Here is a 21,655-nt window from a genome sequence, read left to right as displayed (position 1 = left end):
TGAGAGTTTGGAGAGATCTGGAAGGGGGCAGACATAATGACTACATTACCCACAATCCCCTACGGGTCAGAGCAAGACTCCATTCAAGACTACAGCCGATGCAGGACTCCGGCGGATGCAGAGGGGTTGCAAATAATGACGTCCCGTTCGGACAGGTACTCCATACTACCAGTGTTTTTACCTGTTTTTAAACTGCGTAGGCAGAAAAAAAAGCGTTGGTTGTTTATTATTTGGACCCATGCCGCAGCGGGCTGTTTACCCAGTCATATAACCCTGAGCGCTCGTGACGTGCTCGCTAACTGCTCTGTATCTAAACAAAGTAAATACAAATATTTCCCTAAACGTAATTATTGCTGTAAATAAATAAGTGTATCATTTTGGGTTCGTTTAACAGCGCAATTATGTGTTAAGCATGTAGTTAATCAAAAGTAGGTGATGTATGGCGTCACCGTCTACGTCATAGATTATTAAATTAAAGAGATCATGTAAAGGCACATTTACAATTCAGGAACCCTTTTCTTAAAACAGAGCAGTTTTCTTCACACCCTGCCCTTATAATTCAGTTTCTACTGCATCTTCCTGCATAAAAACAGATTACCAGAAGATGGGATAGGAAGATACTTTGTTCTTTTGGTTTGAAGGTCCGCATAGGAAACATTTCTGTTTAGTTGAATGTTCTCATAATAAATTTTTAGTCAGCTAAAAGTTTTTTTTTCCTATAATAAAAATCTTCATAGTATGTTGCATGGACTAATATAGTGGAACATCTCCAAGATTATGAAAAATATTTCTGTTCATATTGCATATTTCTGCAGTGCTTTAAGGGATTGTTTTGTTGAGAACCTTCATCAGCACATAGATTATTAGGAAACCTCTAGATCGCTCTAAGAGGCTTTAGCTGACTATTTCAGCTTTCACGGTTTTCAAACCTACATTTTTTATTGAAAAAGAAGAAACAGCCTTTTTTTAAATAGCCATTTCTGATTTTAGCAGTTTTTACATATAGTATTTTATTATTAAAAGGAAAAATTGCATTAAATTGCCACAAATCAATTCAGTTTATTTCTATAGCGCCAGTTTACAACACATGTCATATCAAGGCCCTTTACAGTTCACCAGATCATACAGTCAAATTTAATAAAAGTTTTCTGTCTAAGGAAAACCAGTTGATTGCATCGACTCTTCAGCAATCCCTCACACTAAGCATGCTTGCAGCGACAGTGGAGAGGAAAACCTCCCTTTTAACAGGAAGAAACTTTCAGCAGAACCAGGCTCAGTGACGGGGGTTCGAGGAGACAGAAGCAGAGATACAAAAAGGCAACTGTAAAAGGCCAGGAAACAAAGAGTCACACAGATGAGCTCTGAGCCAGCTCCCATGTCAGAGGATGAAGAGAGCACATCCAGGCAGTCACAGACAGAGAAACAGGACTACACTGAAAAACAGGCCTATCTCGAATATGTATAAACGAAGGTGTCTATGGCAGCAGCACAGCTGATATTTCTCTCCAGGGTGGAGTCACAGCTAAACAGGAATAGACGAGGTGAAGCTACTATGAGAAAAAGCAGAGAGAGCATAACGTTAGAGATTGAACTAATAGATTCTGCAGAGTGGGAGAATAGAGATAGAATAAAGCAGAGTGATGAAATAGGGGTCCCTATGTCCTCCAATGATTGCCAAAATAAAAGTAATATTTTATTAGACCTATCTTTCATGTGTGCTTTCTTAATGGCAAGGTAAGTTTATTCATACAGCCCAATTCAGTGCATTTCAAAGTGCTAAAAATACATAGAAGGAAGATAAAAAGCAGAATAAAATCAAGTGAAGATAAAAAAAAGGTGTTGAAGCAAATAAACAGTAACAGCCCCAAACTCATTTTCTCAGCTGGACCGAAGGCAGAAATAGTTTTTTAGATTTTAAAAGTTGCAGACCTATTGTTTAGGACATCATATGGTGAACATGTTAAAACAAGGTATGTTTGGACACGGAAGTGATTAAGGAGTTGATATTTAACAAAGTAAATGGTAGAAATCTGTAAGCTTTGCAGTTTGTTACATATAAACAGTGGAGGTAGCATCACACAGGGTGTTGTGGTTAATAGGTGAAATAAAATACATGTTCTGCTGGTGGATTTTGACATAAGCTTATATATAAATATGTGTATACCATTCAGATCATGATATAGTAGACACAACTATATGTAGCTACATCGAGAAGTGTGGCTGTTGTTTATTTTCAGAATTATTCTTTAACAGCTCTGCATCTATATTTGTAAACAAACCTCTTAAAACAATCTATATTTGTACGCGTCACTGCTCTACTGTTTGTGTTCCTTCTTCATACAATGGCTTGTGTTTTAGCTTGTTATTGAGAGGAAGCATATTCTGAGGGTTTTGTGCTTTGGTTCCTGGGAGGAAAGTTGTGGAGAGCCTTTCTATAATCTCCAAGTGTAAATTATAGAGAGGTTGCTGGATTGTTTGCACTGTGAAATTAAAAACCAAATTACTCCAGCTCCATTGTTGAGATGCGGAGCGGTTTTTGAAAATTTGCCTTTGTAATGAAGTTTTCTGTGCAACAGATTATTGAGCACAGAGTGCGGATCAATGGGTAAAGTGCATCTCGTCGTCCTTGTGTCTACAGGTGTCTCTATTAATACCAGCCAAGCGGCTCTTTGCCGATGGTGTGATCCTCTTAGTGTCCCACGCTTTGGCAGCAGCGTGGAGCAGGCTTACAGGTGATAGTTCAGGCTTCACAGATACACATGAGTGAAAGCCGGCAACAAACAGACCTGTAGCTCACACACAGAGTATACCAGTTCCACCACAGCATTGGGTCCACCTATTGTTGTTTCAGAAAGGTTACCACGGTTACTGGCCAAGCGAAAAGGTAGCAGGATGTCATGCGGATCAGATATGACTCTGCTTGATTGCACTGGAGCCAGAATTTCCGGGTGTTGGTCACTGAGAACTGACCGCAGGTAAGATCTGACTGATCATTGCTGTTACTCATCACAGGTGGGAGGAATGCTTCCCTGAGTTTTTTTTTTTTTTATATACCCACTGTGGTTGTGTATGCATGTGGGCTTTAAATAGTTTCTAAGCGGGGTGTGTTCAGAGGTCAGGGGAAGTGCAGGATCTGGTTTGGTTTGCAGGGATTTGGGTGAGAGAGCTGCTATAATTTGGCTCTGCATCAGAGTTACTGATTGAAAACAGTCATTAGTCCTCATTTCCATTCACGTCTTGCCTCATTCTGTATGCACATATAGAATGTGTAGCTGCGACCCGAGGAGTCCTCAAATCTATCTATGTAGAGCGCAGAGTTCCGACTGGAAATTTACTGCAGCATTTCCAGGTTTGGATAATCGTGGAAAAAAATATTTGTATTTGTAAAATCCTTCTTACCAGAATAGAAAATAAGTCTAAGGATCTGTTTTATGCAAATATCATACATAGATATAAGCTTTTCTTTTTAAAGAGGCATCAATTAAAAAGCATTTTATGAAGCTCATAGGAAGAACAAGCAGCTTAAAAGTCTTAATTTCAGTCTCTATTGGATTCTGTGTGGATTGGTCTATTTCTGAAAAAAAAAATAATTCTGACATGATGCAAATAACAAGCTGGGGTTACAACGAGCAGAAGTCATTAGAGAAGATCTTCTTATGTGAAAACAGAAACATCTATTGCAGGAAACTGAAGAGGAAATTAGATAAAATGATGTCACAGCAGCTAGGAGAGAAATTACAGGCCTATAAAGGAATGCTGGTGTCTCTGTCTGCTTTGGGAAGCAAATTAGTTGAATCATTTTTTTTTATAGGCTTTGACTCTTTTACCCTGAGTAGCAGTTATATCCTGCAAACTCCTCCATCCTTGATTTCCCTGATAAAAGCATCTGGATCTGATAATTTCTATTCTAGCTGCGATGTCCCCATATCAGGAGCCATAGAAATGATAAAAGCTCACTTTATAATTTCATGAAATGTTTGGATGAAGTAAAATGTTAAAAAAAAAAGTCAAAGCTGTGCAGAAGCAAACCTCTCATAACACATTTCATAAATTCTCCCATCGATTGTGAAGATGTTAGCCCTGGTGCTGATTTGATCTGGTAAACAGGAGTGTTTCAGCTCCTTGTGCATCATGTCTGCATCAGGCTGTGACCTGCCCGGCGGTTTGCTGTGTTGCAGTGGGAGTGGGGAGGACTCGTTGGACCGGCTCCTGCCTCATGCCGGGGCCCCCCGCAGGAAGAGCACCACCACGCTGAGTAAAACAGAGCCCCCTCTGCTCCGCACAGGCACGCGCACCATTTACACCGCCGGCCGCCCTCCCTGGTATGACGAGCATGGAGCTCAGTCAAAGGAGGCCTTTGTCATTGGTATGACAATGTTTGTTTTCTCTATATTCAGGTCATGTTGTTGCTCTGATCTGCAGGATCCATCTCTTTGTACCTTCCCTCTTTATATCATGAACACTTAAAAACATTCACTCATGCATACAGTACCACCAGACATTGGATACTCTACTCTAGGTACACAGATTCTATGTATTTGAATTTCTGTCTGCAGGGCTGTGTGGGGGAAGTGCCTCAGGGAAAACCACCGTAGCCAATAAAATCATTGAGGCCCTGGATGTGCCTTGGGTTGTGCTGCTGTCTATGGACTCTTTCTACAAGGTGAGTTTACCATGCACGCTTATTTTTTCTTTTGCTTTTAATTTCTATAATTTCTATAAGGAGACATTTTATTAATCTTCCAGCTTTTGAGCACAAAACAAGACAATCCTCCTTTTGAAATTTAGACAGGAACAAACCATTAAACCTATGTCATGATTTTCTTTTCTTCTGTACAGTTTTAATGTAGCTGAAACCAATTAACTATAAATAGTTTATGAACTCTAAAGGGGCTCAATAAATACAGATGAATACCATTCTGCTATCGTTCATTATTACTCTAGTAGAGATTGCAAAAATAAAAAAAAAACATGTTCATTTAGGTGTGAGGGCTGTCTGAACATGAGAATTAGAAAACCATCCATACTATTGTTTCTTTTTTTTTTGTGTGATAGATCAACACAAAGTCATGCTAAATTGTGAAGAGGTTTTAAAAGTATTTTGCTCTGAAAAGTATGCACCGGTTATCAGCTGCTTTTAAAGTAATATCCAAAAATAAAATCCATGGATACCAACCTCTTCCAGAAGTCACCTAATTAGACCATCTGTGTGGTGATGAGACTCTAATCTAGATCCAGACTAAATTAGAGACTTAATTTGCATTTAATCCAGACTCTGTAATACAACACTAAAAAAATAAATAACTTTTGCAATGTATAATGTGCAATTACTATTTGATACCCTGTCCAATAACCTGTTTCTCTATATTTGACATCCATCTATATACAATAAAATCCCATGTTAACACCCTTTGCAATAAAACTATATAATTATCTTACTATAATAAAAAAAAGGTTGTCATATATGGATGCACTGTATATACTGTATATATATCCTGTAGTGGCAACTTCGGAGCCACCGCTTCAGAGTGGAAATATAGATCAGATCCAACGCGCGTCTTCGAAAAATTGAGGCATTTATTTGTCTTTCACTAACGTACAAAACAAAAGCGCTCCCGCATCACGCGGTTGAAAAACTGTTTGTCCCTTCCACTCTACCTGAGCGGCAGGTGACAGCACCTATTAATCAAATCAGCTCAACGTCACGCCCACAGACAGGAAGAGAGCAAATAAACAAATCAGAACGAAAACAGACATATTTCCAACTAAAGATTCAAAACTAAATCAGGAGAATTAGAATGCGAATAAGTTCATAATAAATTCAGAAGAAAAAAATCTAAAGAGATGCAAAACGGCTCCAACATATCCCATCCATCTTTCTTCCTTTTGCACATTCTTCTCCTTTGACTATTTGAGCTGATGTAATGAGTAAATTTCTCCACTGTGAGATCAATCAATCAATCAATCAATCAATCAATCAATCAATCAATCAATCAATCAATCAATCAATCAATCAGTAATCTGGGCCATAAGGAAGAATGAAAAGTATAACTCATTAGAAATCTCCTTTTCAGTTAAACACAATGACAGTCTGATTCAGTTTGAGTATTGCTGGCCAAAATGCACAGCTATTAACATGGTAGTGGTAGCATTACCCTGTGGGGGTGCTTATCTTCTAAACAAACAGCAAAGTTTGTCACGGTTGACTGGAATACAGATGAGGCTAAATAATGAAAGAAGAAAAAGACTCCAAACATTAGCAGAAGTTCAATTTATAACAGAGCGACGAAACATATACTGCCAGAGAAAAAGAGGAATGGTTTGGATTAGGGCTGCAACTAACGGTTATTTTGCAGACTGATTAATCTGTTGATAATTTTTTGGATGAATCGATCAGTACTATGACAGCCAAAGGTTCCTTAAAGAAGACTGCTTAAGAAATTAAATCAGGTGAAAGTAAAACTTTTCCATGTGTGGAGTCCTGGATAGAGCATACTGACAGATGAAAATGTTTTATTTTAAATGCAAATGCAAATTTTGTACGTTTTGGTATAATTAGTGCTCTAAATGGGTTGCTCTGTCAGCAAAAGGCATTTTTTAGATTGTCTATATTCCATTCCATCGATTACTTAATTAATTGATGATTATTTCAATAATCGATTAATCACGATTAATCTGATTGATTGTTTCCGCCCTAGATTGAATCCAGGCATGCTTTTGTGTTAGAATGGCCAAGTCAAAGTTCAGACCTAAATCCCAACATTATTCATGACAAAATTTGACAAATGCTGTTTGCAGATGATTTTTTCGCTACTTTGTTTCAGGAATTTTGAAAATAATAATGGGCTAGAACTACTGGAGATATGCTACAAATATACTATGTGACTTGTTGCATTGAAAGGTTTTTCCACAGCGTTACATTTTTCTTCTGCCCCTTAATGTACATTATTTAGTGTTGATTTATGACATGAGATCCGATCCAAATCCATTTTGTGACAATGCAGAAAGGTTCGAGATTTATAAATAATTAACCAACGCTCTACTGAGAGGCCATGACAGAAAAGGCTGAGATGCTGAATTTATCCAAAAGCAAGAAGTTATTTACAAATTAAAGCAGCTACTTATCGTTATGAGACCTCACAGCGTATGATAAAAGCCTCCTCTGAGTCAGAAATTTTTCTGATGCCACATGCTGTGTCCGCTCCAGGTCTTATCTCCAGAGAAGCAGCTCCTGGCAGCAAAGAACGACTACAACTTTGACCACCCTGGGGCGTTCGACTTCGAGCTGCTGGTGTCCACCCTGCGAAAGCTCAAGCAGGGAAAGAGCGTGAAGATTCCAGTGTACGATTTCACCACACACAGGAGACAGAAAGACTGGGTACATGTTAGCCTTGATTACTCGTTAAAGCATAATTTTGGGTATAACAACTAGATTTAGTATGCTTTTTATGGGTTTAAGAGAAATAAAGTAGAGCCTGCTGGGTGGAAGGCTAAAATATCAAAATGAATATTAAAGAAGTAAATTGAAATTACTAGCTTTCCTACAGAGACCCACTGCTGCTTTTATCTTTTCCTCAGACTTTTTTCTTCTTCTCTTTCTTCAGAAAAATGTGTATGGGGCCAGTGTTATCATATTTGAGGGAATTATGTCTTTTGCAGACAAAGAGCTTCTTCAGGTACGGCAGCAGATCTTTCATTCCTCCACATCTGAAGATTTTTTTGAAGTAATCAGAAGCTGTTGTGTAGTGCAGCCGCTCTGCTGAACTTGACTTGATTGAAGCCCTCATTGGGTTCTTGTTCTCCCCCCGTCTGCAGCTCTTGGATATGAAAATCTTTGTCGACACAGACTCAGACATTCGACTCGTCCGCCGGCTCCGCAGGGACATCACAGAGCGCGGCCGGGACATTGAAGGCGTCATCAAGCAGTACAATAAGTTTGTGAAGCCTGCCTTTGAGCAGTACATCGAGCCGACCATGAGGCTGGCTGACATCGTCGTACCTCGAGGTGAGCAACGCTGCAGACCCTCTGAGCAGGAAACACCTTGATGCCATATTTATCTTAATTTGCTCTATCTAAAGGTGGTGGGAACATGGTGGCCATTGATCTGATAGTTCAGCACGTCCACAGCCAGCTGGAGGAGGTTAGTATGTGGCCCCACCTTGTGTTCAATAGATGTAATTTACAGGCTTATATATAATTTTATATTATTTATTTCACTTTTATAACATGTGACTCTAAAATGGAAAAAAAAAAAGTTATTTTAAATATTCCCATTTAGTTATTGAGTATCAACTTATGTTTTACTATTATTAACTTCAGTCCTTAGCAACCTCTAGAAATATTTATTTACAGAGCTTCTAAAAGGCTAGTTTTGATTTTTGCAAATCCTTTTTATGTCATTTCTTTTATTTAAATGGGTGTATTATCGAATTCTGTTCATAAATTTGGCAGAAATTCTGTTTTTAAACTTTTATTTCTGTGTAAAGTAAAATCAAAATGATTAAAATGACATTTAAATAGTTGATTTTTTTTCTTCATTGTGAAAGTGGAAATTTGTAGATTTTGCTATGGACTAGATGGAAATTATTATTTTTTTTACACATGAAGCAATTAAACTTAGATTTTTTTTGAGGGATTTTAATAGAAGCGAATGGAAAGCGTCACTCTAGAACAGAAAATGTAAATTATGAATCAGTGGCAAATAAGCAGAATTAACACAGACTACTTTATATAATAACAAAAATTAAATAGATATTTATTTATGTAACCACAAAACAGATTTGAACTCAGTTTACATAAATTTTATTTATTTTTTTTCAGGATAGGTGTCGAAACGTTTTCAGGAAAAACTGAGTGAAGGCCTTGTTGCCTTTGATGTAAGCCTGTTTTGTGGTGATCCAGATCACAGGATTATATTTATGTACTATACATATATACAGTAGTTTATGTATCAAACATTTATAGTTCATTAGACTATATCAGCAATTGATATTATGTACAAGTATGCAAAATAAAAAAGATCACCTTCAACTTTCAGATGGGTTTTCCTAAAAGTTCAGGACCTGTCTATATATTTTTTGTACTTTATTGTTTTACGCTTTAAAAATACTAAAGCTTGCTGCTAATTAAATGAAAGAGTTTTCATGTCAGTAAATGAATTAAGAGAAAAACAGAATATATTCAACAAAAAATATTCAAATGATGGTTTAGCTTTCTCTATATAAATAAAAACAAAACTATTTAGAACTGACAGAATTTTCCTTTATTAGTATGAATACAAACAATCTGAAGTTTAGACTGAGAAAGTTTCCCTTCATCAGAATTAGACTTGTTCTTTTTAATATATTCAACATGTCTTTAGGCGTCTTATAAAGGTATGTATTAACTATGGATTTTTGAGGGAAGGAAACATAAAAAGGCCTAACAAAGTCTTTTCTTCCCTTTCTCAACTTTCTTGTTCTTTTCAATTGATTTCTTTTCTCTTTGTGCAGCGTGAGCTCAGTGTCAGGTACGCTGATACCTATTTTAAAATCCCCAACAACCCAAAACTTGACTCCTCTCTGTATTATAGTATTATTCTCTGTATAGTAGTATTTTCTTAAATTCCCCTTTGCAAGTTGTGCCTTCATCCTGTAATATCAGAATTTTTAACGCTTATTTAAATGTATCGATTTTAAAGGCACAGACTTTATGCATAGTTTCTAAACTTTCAGTAGTATTGATGGTAGGACTAAGAAAAGGCCCTTGCAGAAACTTGATGTCGCTTTTATTCTCTAAAACCAGGTTTTAAGAGTCTTTTATTCCTACTTCTTGGTCAGTCCTTTTTTCTTCTTCCCTTACAGTCCTCCTGATTGATGCAAATGCTTCCATATTTAAAAGCTGCTATATTGTTTGTAATGATGTTGTTTTTAAATTTGAAAGTTTCACCCAATATTCAATTCAGTTTATTTATATAGAGCCAAATTCACAACACATGTCATCTCAAGGCACTTTACAGTTCAACCAGATCATACAGTCAAATTGATACAAAGTTTTCTATCTAAGGAAAACCAGTTGATTGCATCGACTCATTGACTCTTCAGCAATCCCTCACACTAAGCATGCTTGTAGCGACAGTGGAGAGGAAAAACTCCCTTTGAACAGGAAGAAACCTCCAGCAGAACCAGGCTCAGTGTGAGCGACCATCTGCTGAGGCCGACTGGGGTTCAAGGAGACAGAAGCAGAGACACAAAAAGCAGCTGTAAAAGGCGGCCCCATCCAGGAGACACACAGCCAGGCAGTCGAGCTCCGAGCCGGCTCCCATGCCAGAGGATGAAGAGAGCACATCCAGCCAGTTACGGTCAGAGAAACAGGACTACACTGGAAAACAGGCCGATCTCCAGCATCTATAAATATCACAGTTTTTATTTTGTCCGACCCTTAATGTTTTTCTTCTGAGGGACTTGGTTGCTTCTGAACATCCAACTCAATCTCCTTCAGACAGCTGGAACCTCTTCAAGATATATTATACCTATAAATTTGCAAATAGTAGTAGTTTAAAAACTAATTTTAAAATGCTGCTGTTAACTTTCTGGAATGGCCTTTCTAAAGTCCTGGTCCGAATCCTGTGAGCATTTTGCAAATTGTGCTTGTATTATTCAGAAAACAAAAGAGTTCTTTTAACGCCAGTTTCATGCCTTAAAGGTTCATTGATCTTGATTGATCTTTTCACCCTTGGAAAAAAATCAAGAAATCAATCACTAAGAAGCCATATTGAAGCCCAAACCTGTAGCTGGAGTTGGATTGTCTAACATTACCTTTTTTTCCCTCTCAGAGCACTACTGGCCTCTGTTCAACAGACTCAGCCGCTGCCTCAGACTCTTAGTGTGCTGGAAAGCACGCCACAGGTCCGAGGCCTTCACACCATCATCAGGTAGTAAAACATGCAGTCATATGAAGCCTGAAATCCTTCCTACTGTGCCTGTAAAGGTCTAAAGACATTTAATGTTGCTCCACCGCAGGAACAAGGAGACCAGCCGTGATGAATTCATCTTCTACTCAAAGAGATTAATGCGTCTTCTTATCGAGTATGCGCTGACATTTCTACCTTCTCAGGTAAGTCAAAGTTGACTACCTCTTAAAGGAATAGTACACCCAAAACATGATTAGCCTTCATTTTCTACTCACCCCCATGCTGAACAAAACTCTGGAGTACTTTTTTGATATCTCAAATGCATCTGGAGATCTGGGAGGCTTCTTGCTGTCTGCTGACATTCAAATATTGGAGGTCCATAGCGCCCGTGGCAGAAAGGTCCATAAAAGTCCACAAAAAACGTGTCAATATTCCTCCATACTGCTCGTCCAATGTATTCCAAGTGTCCTGAGTGGGTAGAGTCCATAATTTACTCGAACCGAAGTCATTTAGAATGTTTTTTTCAGAGCCTAAACAGTAGTGTGTAGGATTTCCTAAAACGCGCGCCTGCGAGTTCACGACTCTACGGAAACAGCGGCAGACCAAACCAGATGAAAGTGCGCATTCAGCTCGGCAAAGAACTCATCATCTTCCTCAACACTGAAGTCCTCAGACATTTTTCTTTCGTTGTTTCTTTCTTTGCACAGGTAAAGAGCACATTTCTTCTTCTACGCTTGCATTATCGGCAGAGCAGACGCTGAATGCGCACTTTCGTCTGGTTTGGTCTGCCGCGGTTTCCATAGAGTCGTGAACTCGCAGGTGCGCGCTTTCAGGAAATCCTATACACTACTGTTTATGCTCTAAAAACATTCTAAATGACTTCGTTTCGAGTAAATTCTGGATGCTACCCACTCAGGACAATTGGAATACATTGGACGAGTAGTATGGAGGAATATTGACACGTTTTTTGTGGACTTTTATGGACCTTTCTGCCTAGGGCGCTATGGACCTCCAATATTTGAATGTCAGCAGACAGCAAGAAGCCTCCCAGATCTCCAGATGCATTTGAGATATCAAAAAAGTACTCCAGAGTGTTGTTCAGCATGGGGGTGAGTAGAAAATGAAGGCTAATCATGTTTTGGGTGTACTATTCCTTTAATACCTTCTTTTCAGCAAGTTGATTTTTGTAAACTTAATTTTTTTGGATCTGTTCGTCAGCTGAATCTTGACCCAAATTTGGTCATCAACAGAGTACTGATCTGAAGAACAGCAGCAGGTCGAAATGAGCTTAAATATTGCGAGCAGACCTAAAGAAAGTGCATAAACAAAGAAAAGTGATGAATATTCTTTTCTTCAGCAAGTCCAGTCCTGTCAGCGTTAGGGCTGGGTATTTTCGCCAAAGTCCTGAATCGACTCGATTTTGATTCATACAGTTCTAAATCGATTAATGTGATTCGAACTGTTTTTACAATAATGAAAGTGGTACAACTGTGTTTCAAAATGCTCATGTTTTTAATTTTTTTCCCTGTCACATAAAACACAAAGTGCAAACTTGTGATGTGAACAAAACTGTTTCTGAAATGCAAACTTGTTTGTGAAGAGTGAAAAACGGAAGCCTCAATCAAGCAAGCAGACGTGACACAGCGGGGACACAGCAGACATGCATGAGCTGCATTATCTCCACTGCACAAACAATATTTGCTGCGTTTTCTGTAACAACTACAGGGTGTTTTCTGGTCAGCACCCATTTGTTAATGTCTTCAGTCAACCTAATGGCTATATTTGCAGATGTCTGGCTTGAAGTCATCTTGAGAGCATCTTTCCTGCTCATAATTCTAGTCTAATTCCCTAGAAATCCATTTTCGAATCAAAATCAATTAAATCGATTTTTTTACCGAGACCTAGTCAGTGTGGATGTCATTCATGGATAAGACCTGTTGCATCAAGTTAAAGTAAGTCTGTTTTGTCGAATTTTCCACACAAAAAAGAAAAGGCATCGAAGCCCCCAGAAATTGTGAAAGATCTTTAAAAAACTGGAAGACATCTTGAGTAAAAAACCACTTTAGAGGCTTACTTGGGGTACATAATAAATGTCTGAACATTACTAGTGTCAGCCAAAAAAATTACATATGTTTTCTTTTTTTTTGCAGCCTTGTGTGGTTCAGACTCCACAGGGCTCAGAGTACGAGGGCCGCAGCTACAATGGGAAAGGAGTGAGTAATGTTCTGTTAGCCCCATGTTGACTGTTACCTCTCATTACAATCACTCCCTCCCCTCGTCTCCACAGATTACCGGCGTGTCCATCCTAAGGGCAGGAGAGACCATGGAGCCGGCGCTGAGGGCCGTGTGCAAGGACGTCCGCATCGGGAAAATCCTCATTCAGACCAACCTGGACTCAGGCGAGCCAGAGGTATCAGACGCCTCGACCCAACCTGGCCCTCTTTGCTATTCAACACAGTGTCTCAAAATGACCTCCACCATTGTTCTTAAAAAATGTTCTTCCTCGTGATGCTTGTCTCCGTGGAAACTACCTGTCCTGTGCCTGTAACCATGGTAACCGGCCTCCTCTGGTCTGGCCCGGCCAGTTGCACTACTTGCGCTTGCCTAAAGACATCAGCGAGGATCACGTCATCCTAATGGACAGCACAGTCTCCACGGGCGCCGCAGCCATGATGGCGGTGCGAGTCCTGTTGGTGGGTGAAGATAAGCTTTGCTTTGTCCTCCCTGATTTAGGCAGCAGTGAGACCTAAATTATTGCTTTTCTGTGCAATTATTAAGTGTTTTTATTCTTACTTGATGAATTTTAGAAATATAATATCAGATATTCCTCACTAGAAGGGTCTTTAATAATAATTACAAATAAGCCACTGACATTATATATCTGTAATGCGTGTGGCTGAGCAGGATCACGAGGTACAGGAAGACAACATCATGTTGGTGTCCCTGCTGATGGCTGAACTTGGGGTGCACTCTGTGGCGTACGCCTTCCCGAAGGTTAAGATCATTACCACTGCTGTGGACAAGGACCTGGACCAATTCTTCCACGTCATTCCTGGTATCGGTAAGCAACTACACTTTTAATTACTGCTCTGTTCATATATTTATTTCTAGTTTTAGGCTGTTTTTTTTCAACTATATTTTTATTGAGTTTTATAAATATATTTTACTTGTACAAAGAGACAGTAATCAAAGCAATAACATCCATTAAATGAACAGAAACAATTTCCAGAAAATATTCACATACTTCACACATTTAACAAAGTAAATAAAACTTAATAAAACACAAGCTGTCAACAAAGCATATCAGTGCAGCAGTTTTGAGTTGTCTGAGCACTTTGACGTTTAAAAAAACTTTATTAATTGTATACAGTCTCAAACTCTTCCCCTGGTTATATAAGTCAGTCTTTTCAACATAACACATGATGCCATCTCCTTTATCCACATATGCATCTAGGGCACATCCATTTTTCTCTAGGACAGAGCTATCATCCTCCTTATGCAGGAGTAAAAAAATCAATTAAAGTTGACTTGTTTGGAGTGACAGTACAGTTCTTTGGATATATACCAAGTATACATATTTCTGCCAGGTGAGGTATCTTCACCCTAATGATCTCAGATAAAGTCAAACAATTTCTTTTTAGGCTTGTTTAGAATGATGTATATACAGTACACATAATTTACATCTAGCAAAAGAGGTCAAAAGGCTGTTTTTCATTCATTTTTCCCTTGTTATGTGTTACACTCTCTGAATAGGATACGAACAAGCTAAAACAGCACATAGTATGTGTTCAATACCCAAATAAAAAATAAACATTTTTCAACCTAACATTATCTCAAAAATGAAAGTAAGGGAAAGTAAGTTTTTGTCATATCAGTTACCGTTACCAATATGAAGCGCAATATTAATTAAGGCAAGATTCAAGGATTAAATCAAAATGTGGCTTCGACATTAGTTGTAATGTCAATCGACAACATTTGTAGTTGATTAAGGGTTCAGCTTTCAGTCAGAATAATGGAGCTGAAGTTGGTTGTTTCCCTTTAAAAGTCAGAAATCTATGCATTTCAGAGCCTTGCAACAATAGATACTGAAAAAAAGAAACATATTGAAAATGCTATTTTAATAATTTTTTTAAGCAATTTTAAAAGCAATTTCGGACAACAGCAGGGGCCACAACTAGATCTCACTTTTGACTCATTGAACAAACTGGCACTTAAATTGCAACAATAATATGTGTGAAAAACAAGGCTCCCCTTGCAGTAAAACATATTTTTCTGCCCCAAGATTGTGAAAATATAGAGAATCCTGCATTAAGTGTAATAAACTAAAGCTTAAAAGGGGTGAGGTCTCATACAGCAGTTAATGCCACACATTGAATAGATAGAAGTCAACAGCCAGACCACAGAGGTGACTGTGGGTGTTGTTTGTCAGCATTAAGTTTTTTGTTTGATTTTTTTTTTAGTAACACAATAAAGTAAATACAGATATTTACTCATGTATGAAGTTTATCAGGTAAGAAAAGCTTTTCTTCTAAAGCATTTTCTCTTTTATATCTATATAAAGAATCTGCTGATGAACATTTATTACGTTAAATAAAAAATAGCACCTTCTGAATGTCAGCTCTGTATGTTAAGCTGCACTAATTGGCTTCAGCTGCTGCCGTTTCTTTCTTCCTGAGCCAAATAAAGCATTTGACAGCAGATACAATGTTCCTGCATTTCCCTTCATCCACCCTGTGTCTTAGATCTTAGTTAATTATTCATGCAAAGCAAGATTTTGTGACAAAGCTTAACTATAAATGGACTCATTGAGGATGCGAGGCATCATGGCACTTTAGTTTAACTCTCTTAAGTAATGGAATAGTATACCCAAAGCATGATTAGCCTTCATTTTCTACTCACCCCCATGCTGAACAACACTCTGGAGTACTTTTTTGATATCTCAAATGAATCTGGAGATCTGGGAGGCTTCTTGCTGTATGCTGACATTCAAATAATGGAGGTCCATAGCGCCCGAGACAGAAAGGTCCATAAAAGTCCACAAAAAACATGTCAATATTCCTCCATACTGCTCGTCCAATGTATTCCAAGTGTCCTAAGTGGGTAGCGTCCATAATTTACTCGAAACAAAGTCATTTAGAATGTTTTTAGAGCATAAACAGTAGTGTATAGGATTTCCTAAAAGCGCGTTCACGAGTCTACGGAAACCGCGGCAGACCAAACCAGATGAAAGTGCGCATTCAGCGTCTGCTCTGCCAATAATGCAAGCGTAGAAGAAGAAATGTGCTGTTTACCTGTGCAAAGAAAGAAACAACGAAAGAAAAATGTCTGAGGACTTCAGTGTTGAGGAAGAGCATGAGTTCTTTGCCAACTGAATGCGCACTTTGATCTGGTTTGGTCTGCCGCTGTTTCCGTAGAGTCCTGAACGCGCAGGCGCGCGCTTTCAGGAAATCCTATACACTACTCTTTATGCTCTAAAAACATGCTAAATGACTTTGTTTCGAGTAAATTATGGACGCTACCCACTCAGGACATTGACACGTTTTTTGTGGACTTTTATGGACCTTTCTGCCTCGGGCGCTATGGACCTCCATTATTTGAATGTCAGCAGACAGCAAGAAGCCTCCCAGATCTCCAGATGCATTTGAGATATCAAAAAAGTACTCCAGAGTGTTGTTCAGCATGTGGGTGAGTAGAAAATGAAGGCTAATCCTGTTTTTGGTGTACTATTCCTTTAAGTAAAACCCAGACTGATTATATTGTGAAATGTGAGACTTGCAAAAACAGTGGGTCATTAAAAATCATTAAAAGTCATTAAATTATTCTTTTTTAAATTAAGGATTTAATTGGCATTAAAATTCATTAAATTTGATAATCGTGGCATTAAAATGGCTTCGTAAAATAAGCTTGAGGGGGAGAAAAGGCTAGAGAATGGGAAAAATGCAAATTTGAACCAAAGTGGCGGGAAAATGAGGAACTCGGGACATGGCTGCAGCCTGTCCACGGTGAAGATGATGAAGGATTTTGCCGTATATATATATATATATATATATTTAAGTCATGGGTACTTGTTGATGGCATTAAGATTATTTCTAAGAGCATTAAAAGAGCATTAAAAATAAATTAAATAAGAGTTACTCATTTATGTATAAACCCTTAAAAAAAAACAATTTCTTTTTAGGCTTGTTTAGAATGACGTATATACAGTACACATAATTTACATCTAGCAAAAGAGGTCAAAAGGCTGTTTTTCATTCATTTTTCCCTTGTTATGTGTTACACTCTCTGAATAGGATACGAACAAGCTAAAACAGCACATAGTATGTGTTCAATACCCAAATAAAAAATAAACATTTTTCAACCTAACATTATCTCAAAAATGAAAGTAAGGGAAAGTAAGTTTTTGTCATATCAGTTACCGTTACCAATATGAAGCGCAATATTAATTAAGGCAAGATTCAAGGATTAAATCAAAATGTGGCTTCGACATTAGTTGTAATGTCAATCGACAACATTTGTAGTTGATTAAGGGTTCAGCTTTCAGTCAGAATAATGGAGCTGAAGTTGGTTGTTTCCCTTTAAAAGTCAGAAATCTATGCATTTCAGAGCCTTGCAACAATAGATACTGAAAAAAAGAAACATATTGAAAATGCTATTTTAATAATTTTTTTAAGCAATTTTAAAAGCAATTTCGGACAACAGCAGGGGCCACAACTAGATCTCACTTTTGACTCATTGAACAAACTGGCACTTATATGGCTTCGTATACTATATATATATATATATATATATATATTTAAGTCATGGGTACTTGTTGATGGCATTAAGATTATTTCTAAGAGCATTAAAAATAAATTAAATAAGAGTTACTCATTTATGTATAAACCCTTAAAAAAAAACCTGATTTAATCAGGGTTTGCTTGCACAACACCTGCAAATCTCATGGTTTGAGTAAAGCTGATCTAAAAAGCAGGGCACATACAGCATTGAATCTGTAACATTAGCAAAATAGAGGACACTAACCATCAAGCCATCCTGAATATGTAGAACATATGCTGAGACCCGTTTCCAGGAGCAGGTTTTCTGAAAACTCTAAGTTTTCTAAACCTCAAATCAGGAAAACTCTGAGTTTTTCGTTTCACAAAGATAGTTTCCTGGACCCCTGTTTCTGTTACCGTAGTAACATTCTCCATCAGCTAACTTGCTCAGCAGCAGGTTTTCCTCAATAAACTCTGCATCCTCGGTCTTCGCCCTCCTTAAAACCAAAGATTGTTTTATTTTCTAATTTAGTCAGCTGAGTCCTATTCTAATTTTGAGCAAACAATAAAAAGAAAATCAGTCAGTAGGTCCGTTAAAGACATAAGGTGTTGAAAGCATGTCCTTTTGAGTATCCAATCAAACAATGAACTGCATTAATTCATATATAATTAAATATAGAGAGGGTTCTCAGACTGCGTATAGTGTGCTGTATATTCAGAAAATATCAGAACTTGATATCTGTGAGTGAACATTGATGTGAAATTTGGGCACAGTGTGATAATAGCATTATGGAAACAACTGGGCAGTGATACAGCCACTTAGTATTTACTGTGTAATGGAAGAAGGAAATCAGTTGAGGAGGAACCCCATGAGAAGATACACAGGTCCTACCTTTTTTTGTGCTTCATCTTCACCTGCTGACAGATGCGCTTCTCTGAGATTTCACTTAATGAGAAATCCTTTATCCTCAACCAGTGAAATAGATTTCCCCTGTAATGTTATGGTGATAAATACAGGCTATGGCAGGCCATTCAGATATTTATTAGTTTGTCTGAATAAGGTATTTTTAATATGTGAAATACATTTTTTCCTTTTCAAAATGAGCAGTTTCCTATAGATTGGAGAAGATAAGGGTGAATAATACATAATAATAATAATCTACATTCTTTAAAGTTATTGGCCTTGGATTATCGATATATCTTTTGTCTTTACCTTGTTTGGGTAATAATGTAATACCACCTTGTTTCATACTTGGCATTAAATTATCATTTTAATACATATTTTTAAGGCTTTGAATAATAATTCTTTTAAGTCTAAAACTAGCCTATTTAACTTGAGATGGTTGGATCCATCCATAGAATGAGTACTTTTACCCTTAAAATAAGATAAATCAGATATTATGCAATTAAAACAAGAGACTGCACTTAGTTTTTCTTATTCTAAATGTAAATTGCCTTATTCCATTGGCAAAGTGTCTTACTTACCTGCTGAATTCCAGAAGAAATGCTCTTATTTGAAGAAAAAATTGACTTAATTAGATTTTTTATTTTTTTTTTGCAGTGTGAGACCTTCAGTCGTTGTCGACTAAATCTTGAAATATTTGAAACATTCCTAATATTAAGAGATAACTATTTTAATCAAATTCAAAGCATTTTGCACACTGATGGTCTGTTAACTAAAAGCAGGCTACTGACTCTTTTACTTGCTCATGAAAGATGAAACTTAGATGTTTCTTTTTTTCTCTTTTAAAACAGCTTTGATTATTATTTATTATTTTATTTCTTTTATTTCTATGTATTTATTTTTTAAATGCTTTTTTTGTAGCACGTTGAGGCCTTTTGGTGAAAAGTGCAGTATAAATTAAATGAATTATTATTATTATTAACTATTCCCAGTTGCAAAAAGTGGTCAGATTAAGGAAATTAAAGGAGCCCTGCCTGTTGCTTTTTTCTTTTTTAACATAATGCTGTTTTTATACCACATTTGGTAAAGATAGGTATTTTCATGAATGTCAACTCATAAAGTAAAACCAGGATATTTTTTCAAGATTATTACTATGTTAGAACATCATAAAGACCTTTGCTTTGGTAGTCTCTTTTAATTTAGAGCAATCCAAATCATTAGTATATCTATTTATTTTAAATTGCCTCTGTGCTCTGCCTCTTCTGATATCCTGTTATTCATTAAATACCTCTCCTTATTGACATTATCAGTAACTCTGGCTGCCATGAGTTTATTGTTGTGTGTTTACAGGAGACTTTGGGGACCGGTACTTTGGGACAGATGGGTCAATCAGCTGCTGTGATGATGAGGACCAGGAACAGCTTTCATTGTGACTCAAAATCATGTGAAAAACATGGTACCAGAGAACTCTGATTCAGACATAGACTGCAAACATGTTCTTATATTTGTTTTATACTCTATAAACCATGTTTCGTACTATAAAAATATAGTAATTATGATTTACTTTGTCTAAGGACTTGTGATAGAGGAGACACAGTGCCATCACCTTGAAATTCAGCTGTGCATTAACTTGGACTGTTTATTTATTTATTTTTTTTCTTAAATTTTTCTTTGTCTTAAATTAACAGGTTGAGATATAGAGACACTGTGACATTCATCTGTTATTTTATTTAGCATCTTAGGCTGATAAAAGCCTTCTGTTCTAAGAAATGCTGCAGCTGCCTTTTAAAAAAAAATAGAATTTTTTTCACATTTAAAAATCTATGCAAAAAACAAAGCCTTTGGAAGTTTTTACGATATCAAAAGTAAATGACACCCTGACAATATTGTTAGCTAAATCTGGCCGTGGGGTTTAATGTTTGACATCTTTTCTTTTAAAAAAGCTCCAGTTTTACATCAGAGTGAATAAAAATGTTGTTCGCACTGAATCTTTCTCAGAATCAATCGGGTTCAGTGCAGAATAGACAATATTTTTCACATTTATTGTTTCTCTTCCTTAATTCTGTTCTGCACAGGCGTGGATCCTTTCCACAGCAGTTTAACTTTGATGAAAGTAAATGTAAATTGTAAATTGCATGTACTTATATAGCCCTTTTTCAAGTCAGAGGACATGACCAAAGCGCTTTTCATTCACCCATTCACACATACACTGATGGTGGCAAGCTAGATTGTAGCCACAGCTGCCCTGAGACTCACTGACAGAAAGAAGCAAGGCTGCTGTACACTGGCGCTACTAGGCCCTCTGACCACTATCAGTAGGCAATTTAGGTAAAAAAGTCTGGCCCAAGGACACAAAAACAATGAAAGTCTGATCCTTGCAGCATTTCAATCATGAAATCATCTATGATAACAGCCTTTCAGTTTCTGCTCAAAGCTGAAATTAAGCAAATGACAATCCTCTCCTGCAGATAAGGCTCCAGAATGAACAGTGCGGTTCCTTTCAGAGTAGTTACTCTTTAAAACATTAATAACATCAACCTGGTCGCCGGCGACCTGTTTTGTATATTTACATTAAATGCAGCATTGTGCTTGAAAATAACACTGGTTAAACTTTTACCATTATAGACCTGTTATACATCTTCAGAAAGCTCAGATTCTCCACAATTCAACTGCCAAATTAATTTTATAGACACCATGAGCATAAAAGCACAATTAAGAAAGATATAGCAGATTGATAAATCAGAATTTTTAAAGCAAACCTTCTTCATTCTACCTTTGAAGTTATCCTCAGGCCGTGTTATTAATCCAATCGCAGATTGTTTATATTCAATTTTTCCGTTAAAGTCCACCAATACATACTAAACCAGTATATTAGTAATAAAAACATTTCATGATGAGAAAATGGACACATAAAATCATTTTTTTTCCTTTAGAAAAGTTATATCCTTATAACTAATGCTAACCATCTTGCTAATTACCGTAGCTTCTCAAAAACATTTCTTGGTTGATCTTTGGTATGTTTGTTGTTATCACCTTTCAGCCTTCAAATAAAAAGTGTCCCTGTCAATTATTTTTTTAGATTTGATGCCGGGGCAGCCCTCGAA

General features: G+C 37.2%; 1 protein-coding gene across 3 annotated transcripts; it reads left to right on the top strand.

Moving 5' to 3' along the window:
• Nucleotides 1-9: 9 nt before the first annotated feature.
• uckl1a (uridine-cytidine kinase 1-like 1a) lies at nt 10-20,114 on the top strand. Of its 3 annotated transcripts, none has more exons than XM_038309152.1 (15): nt 10-155; nt 4,179-4,366; nt 4,557-4,663; nt 7,208-7,378; nt 7,605-7,676; nt 7,816-8,005; nt 8,080-8,141; nt 9,493-9,509; nt 10,815-10,913; nt 11,002-11,095; nt 13,043-13,105; nt 13,180-13,302; nt 13,478-13,585; nt 13,797-13,953; nt 19,902-20,114. In XM_038309152.1, the coding sequence occupies exons 1-15, from the start codon at nt 37-39 to the stop codon at nt 19,982-19,984; spliced, it is 1,653 nt and encodes a 550-aa protein (XP_038165080.1). In that variant the 5' UTR covers nt 10-36; the 3' UTR covers nt 19,985-20,114. The 3 variants fall into 3 exon arrangements, with proteins under 3 accessions (XP_038165080.1, XP_038165081.1, XP_038165082.1); XM_038309153.1 differs by lacking the exon at nt 10-155 and adding an exon at nt 2,770-2,975; XM_038309154.1 differs by lacking the exons at nt 10-155; nt 4,179-4,366; nt 4,557-4,663 and having other exon boundaries at nt 7,208-7,341.
• Nucleotides 20,115-21,655: the final 1,541 nt, after the last annotated feature.

The sequence above is a fragment of the Cyprinodon tularosa genome, unplaced genomic scaffold (genome assembly GCF_016077235.1).
Source record: "Cyprinodon tularosa strain WSP-4 unplaced genomic scaffold, ASM1607723v1 ctg66, whole genome shotgun sequence".
Lineage (NCBI taxonomy): Eukaryota > Metazoa > Chordata > Actinopteri > Cyprinodontiformes > Cyprinodontidae > Cyprinodon > Cyprinodon tularosa.
Note: the sequence above shows the minus strand (reverse complement) of the source record. Positions and strands in the feature narration are given on the sequence as shown.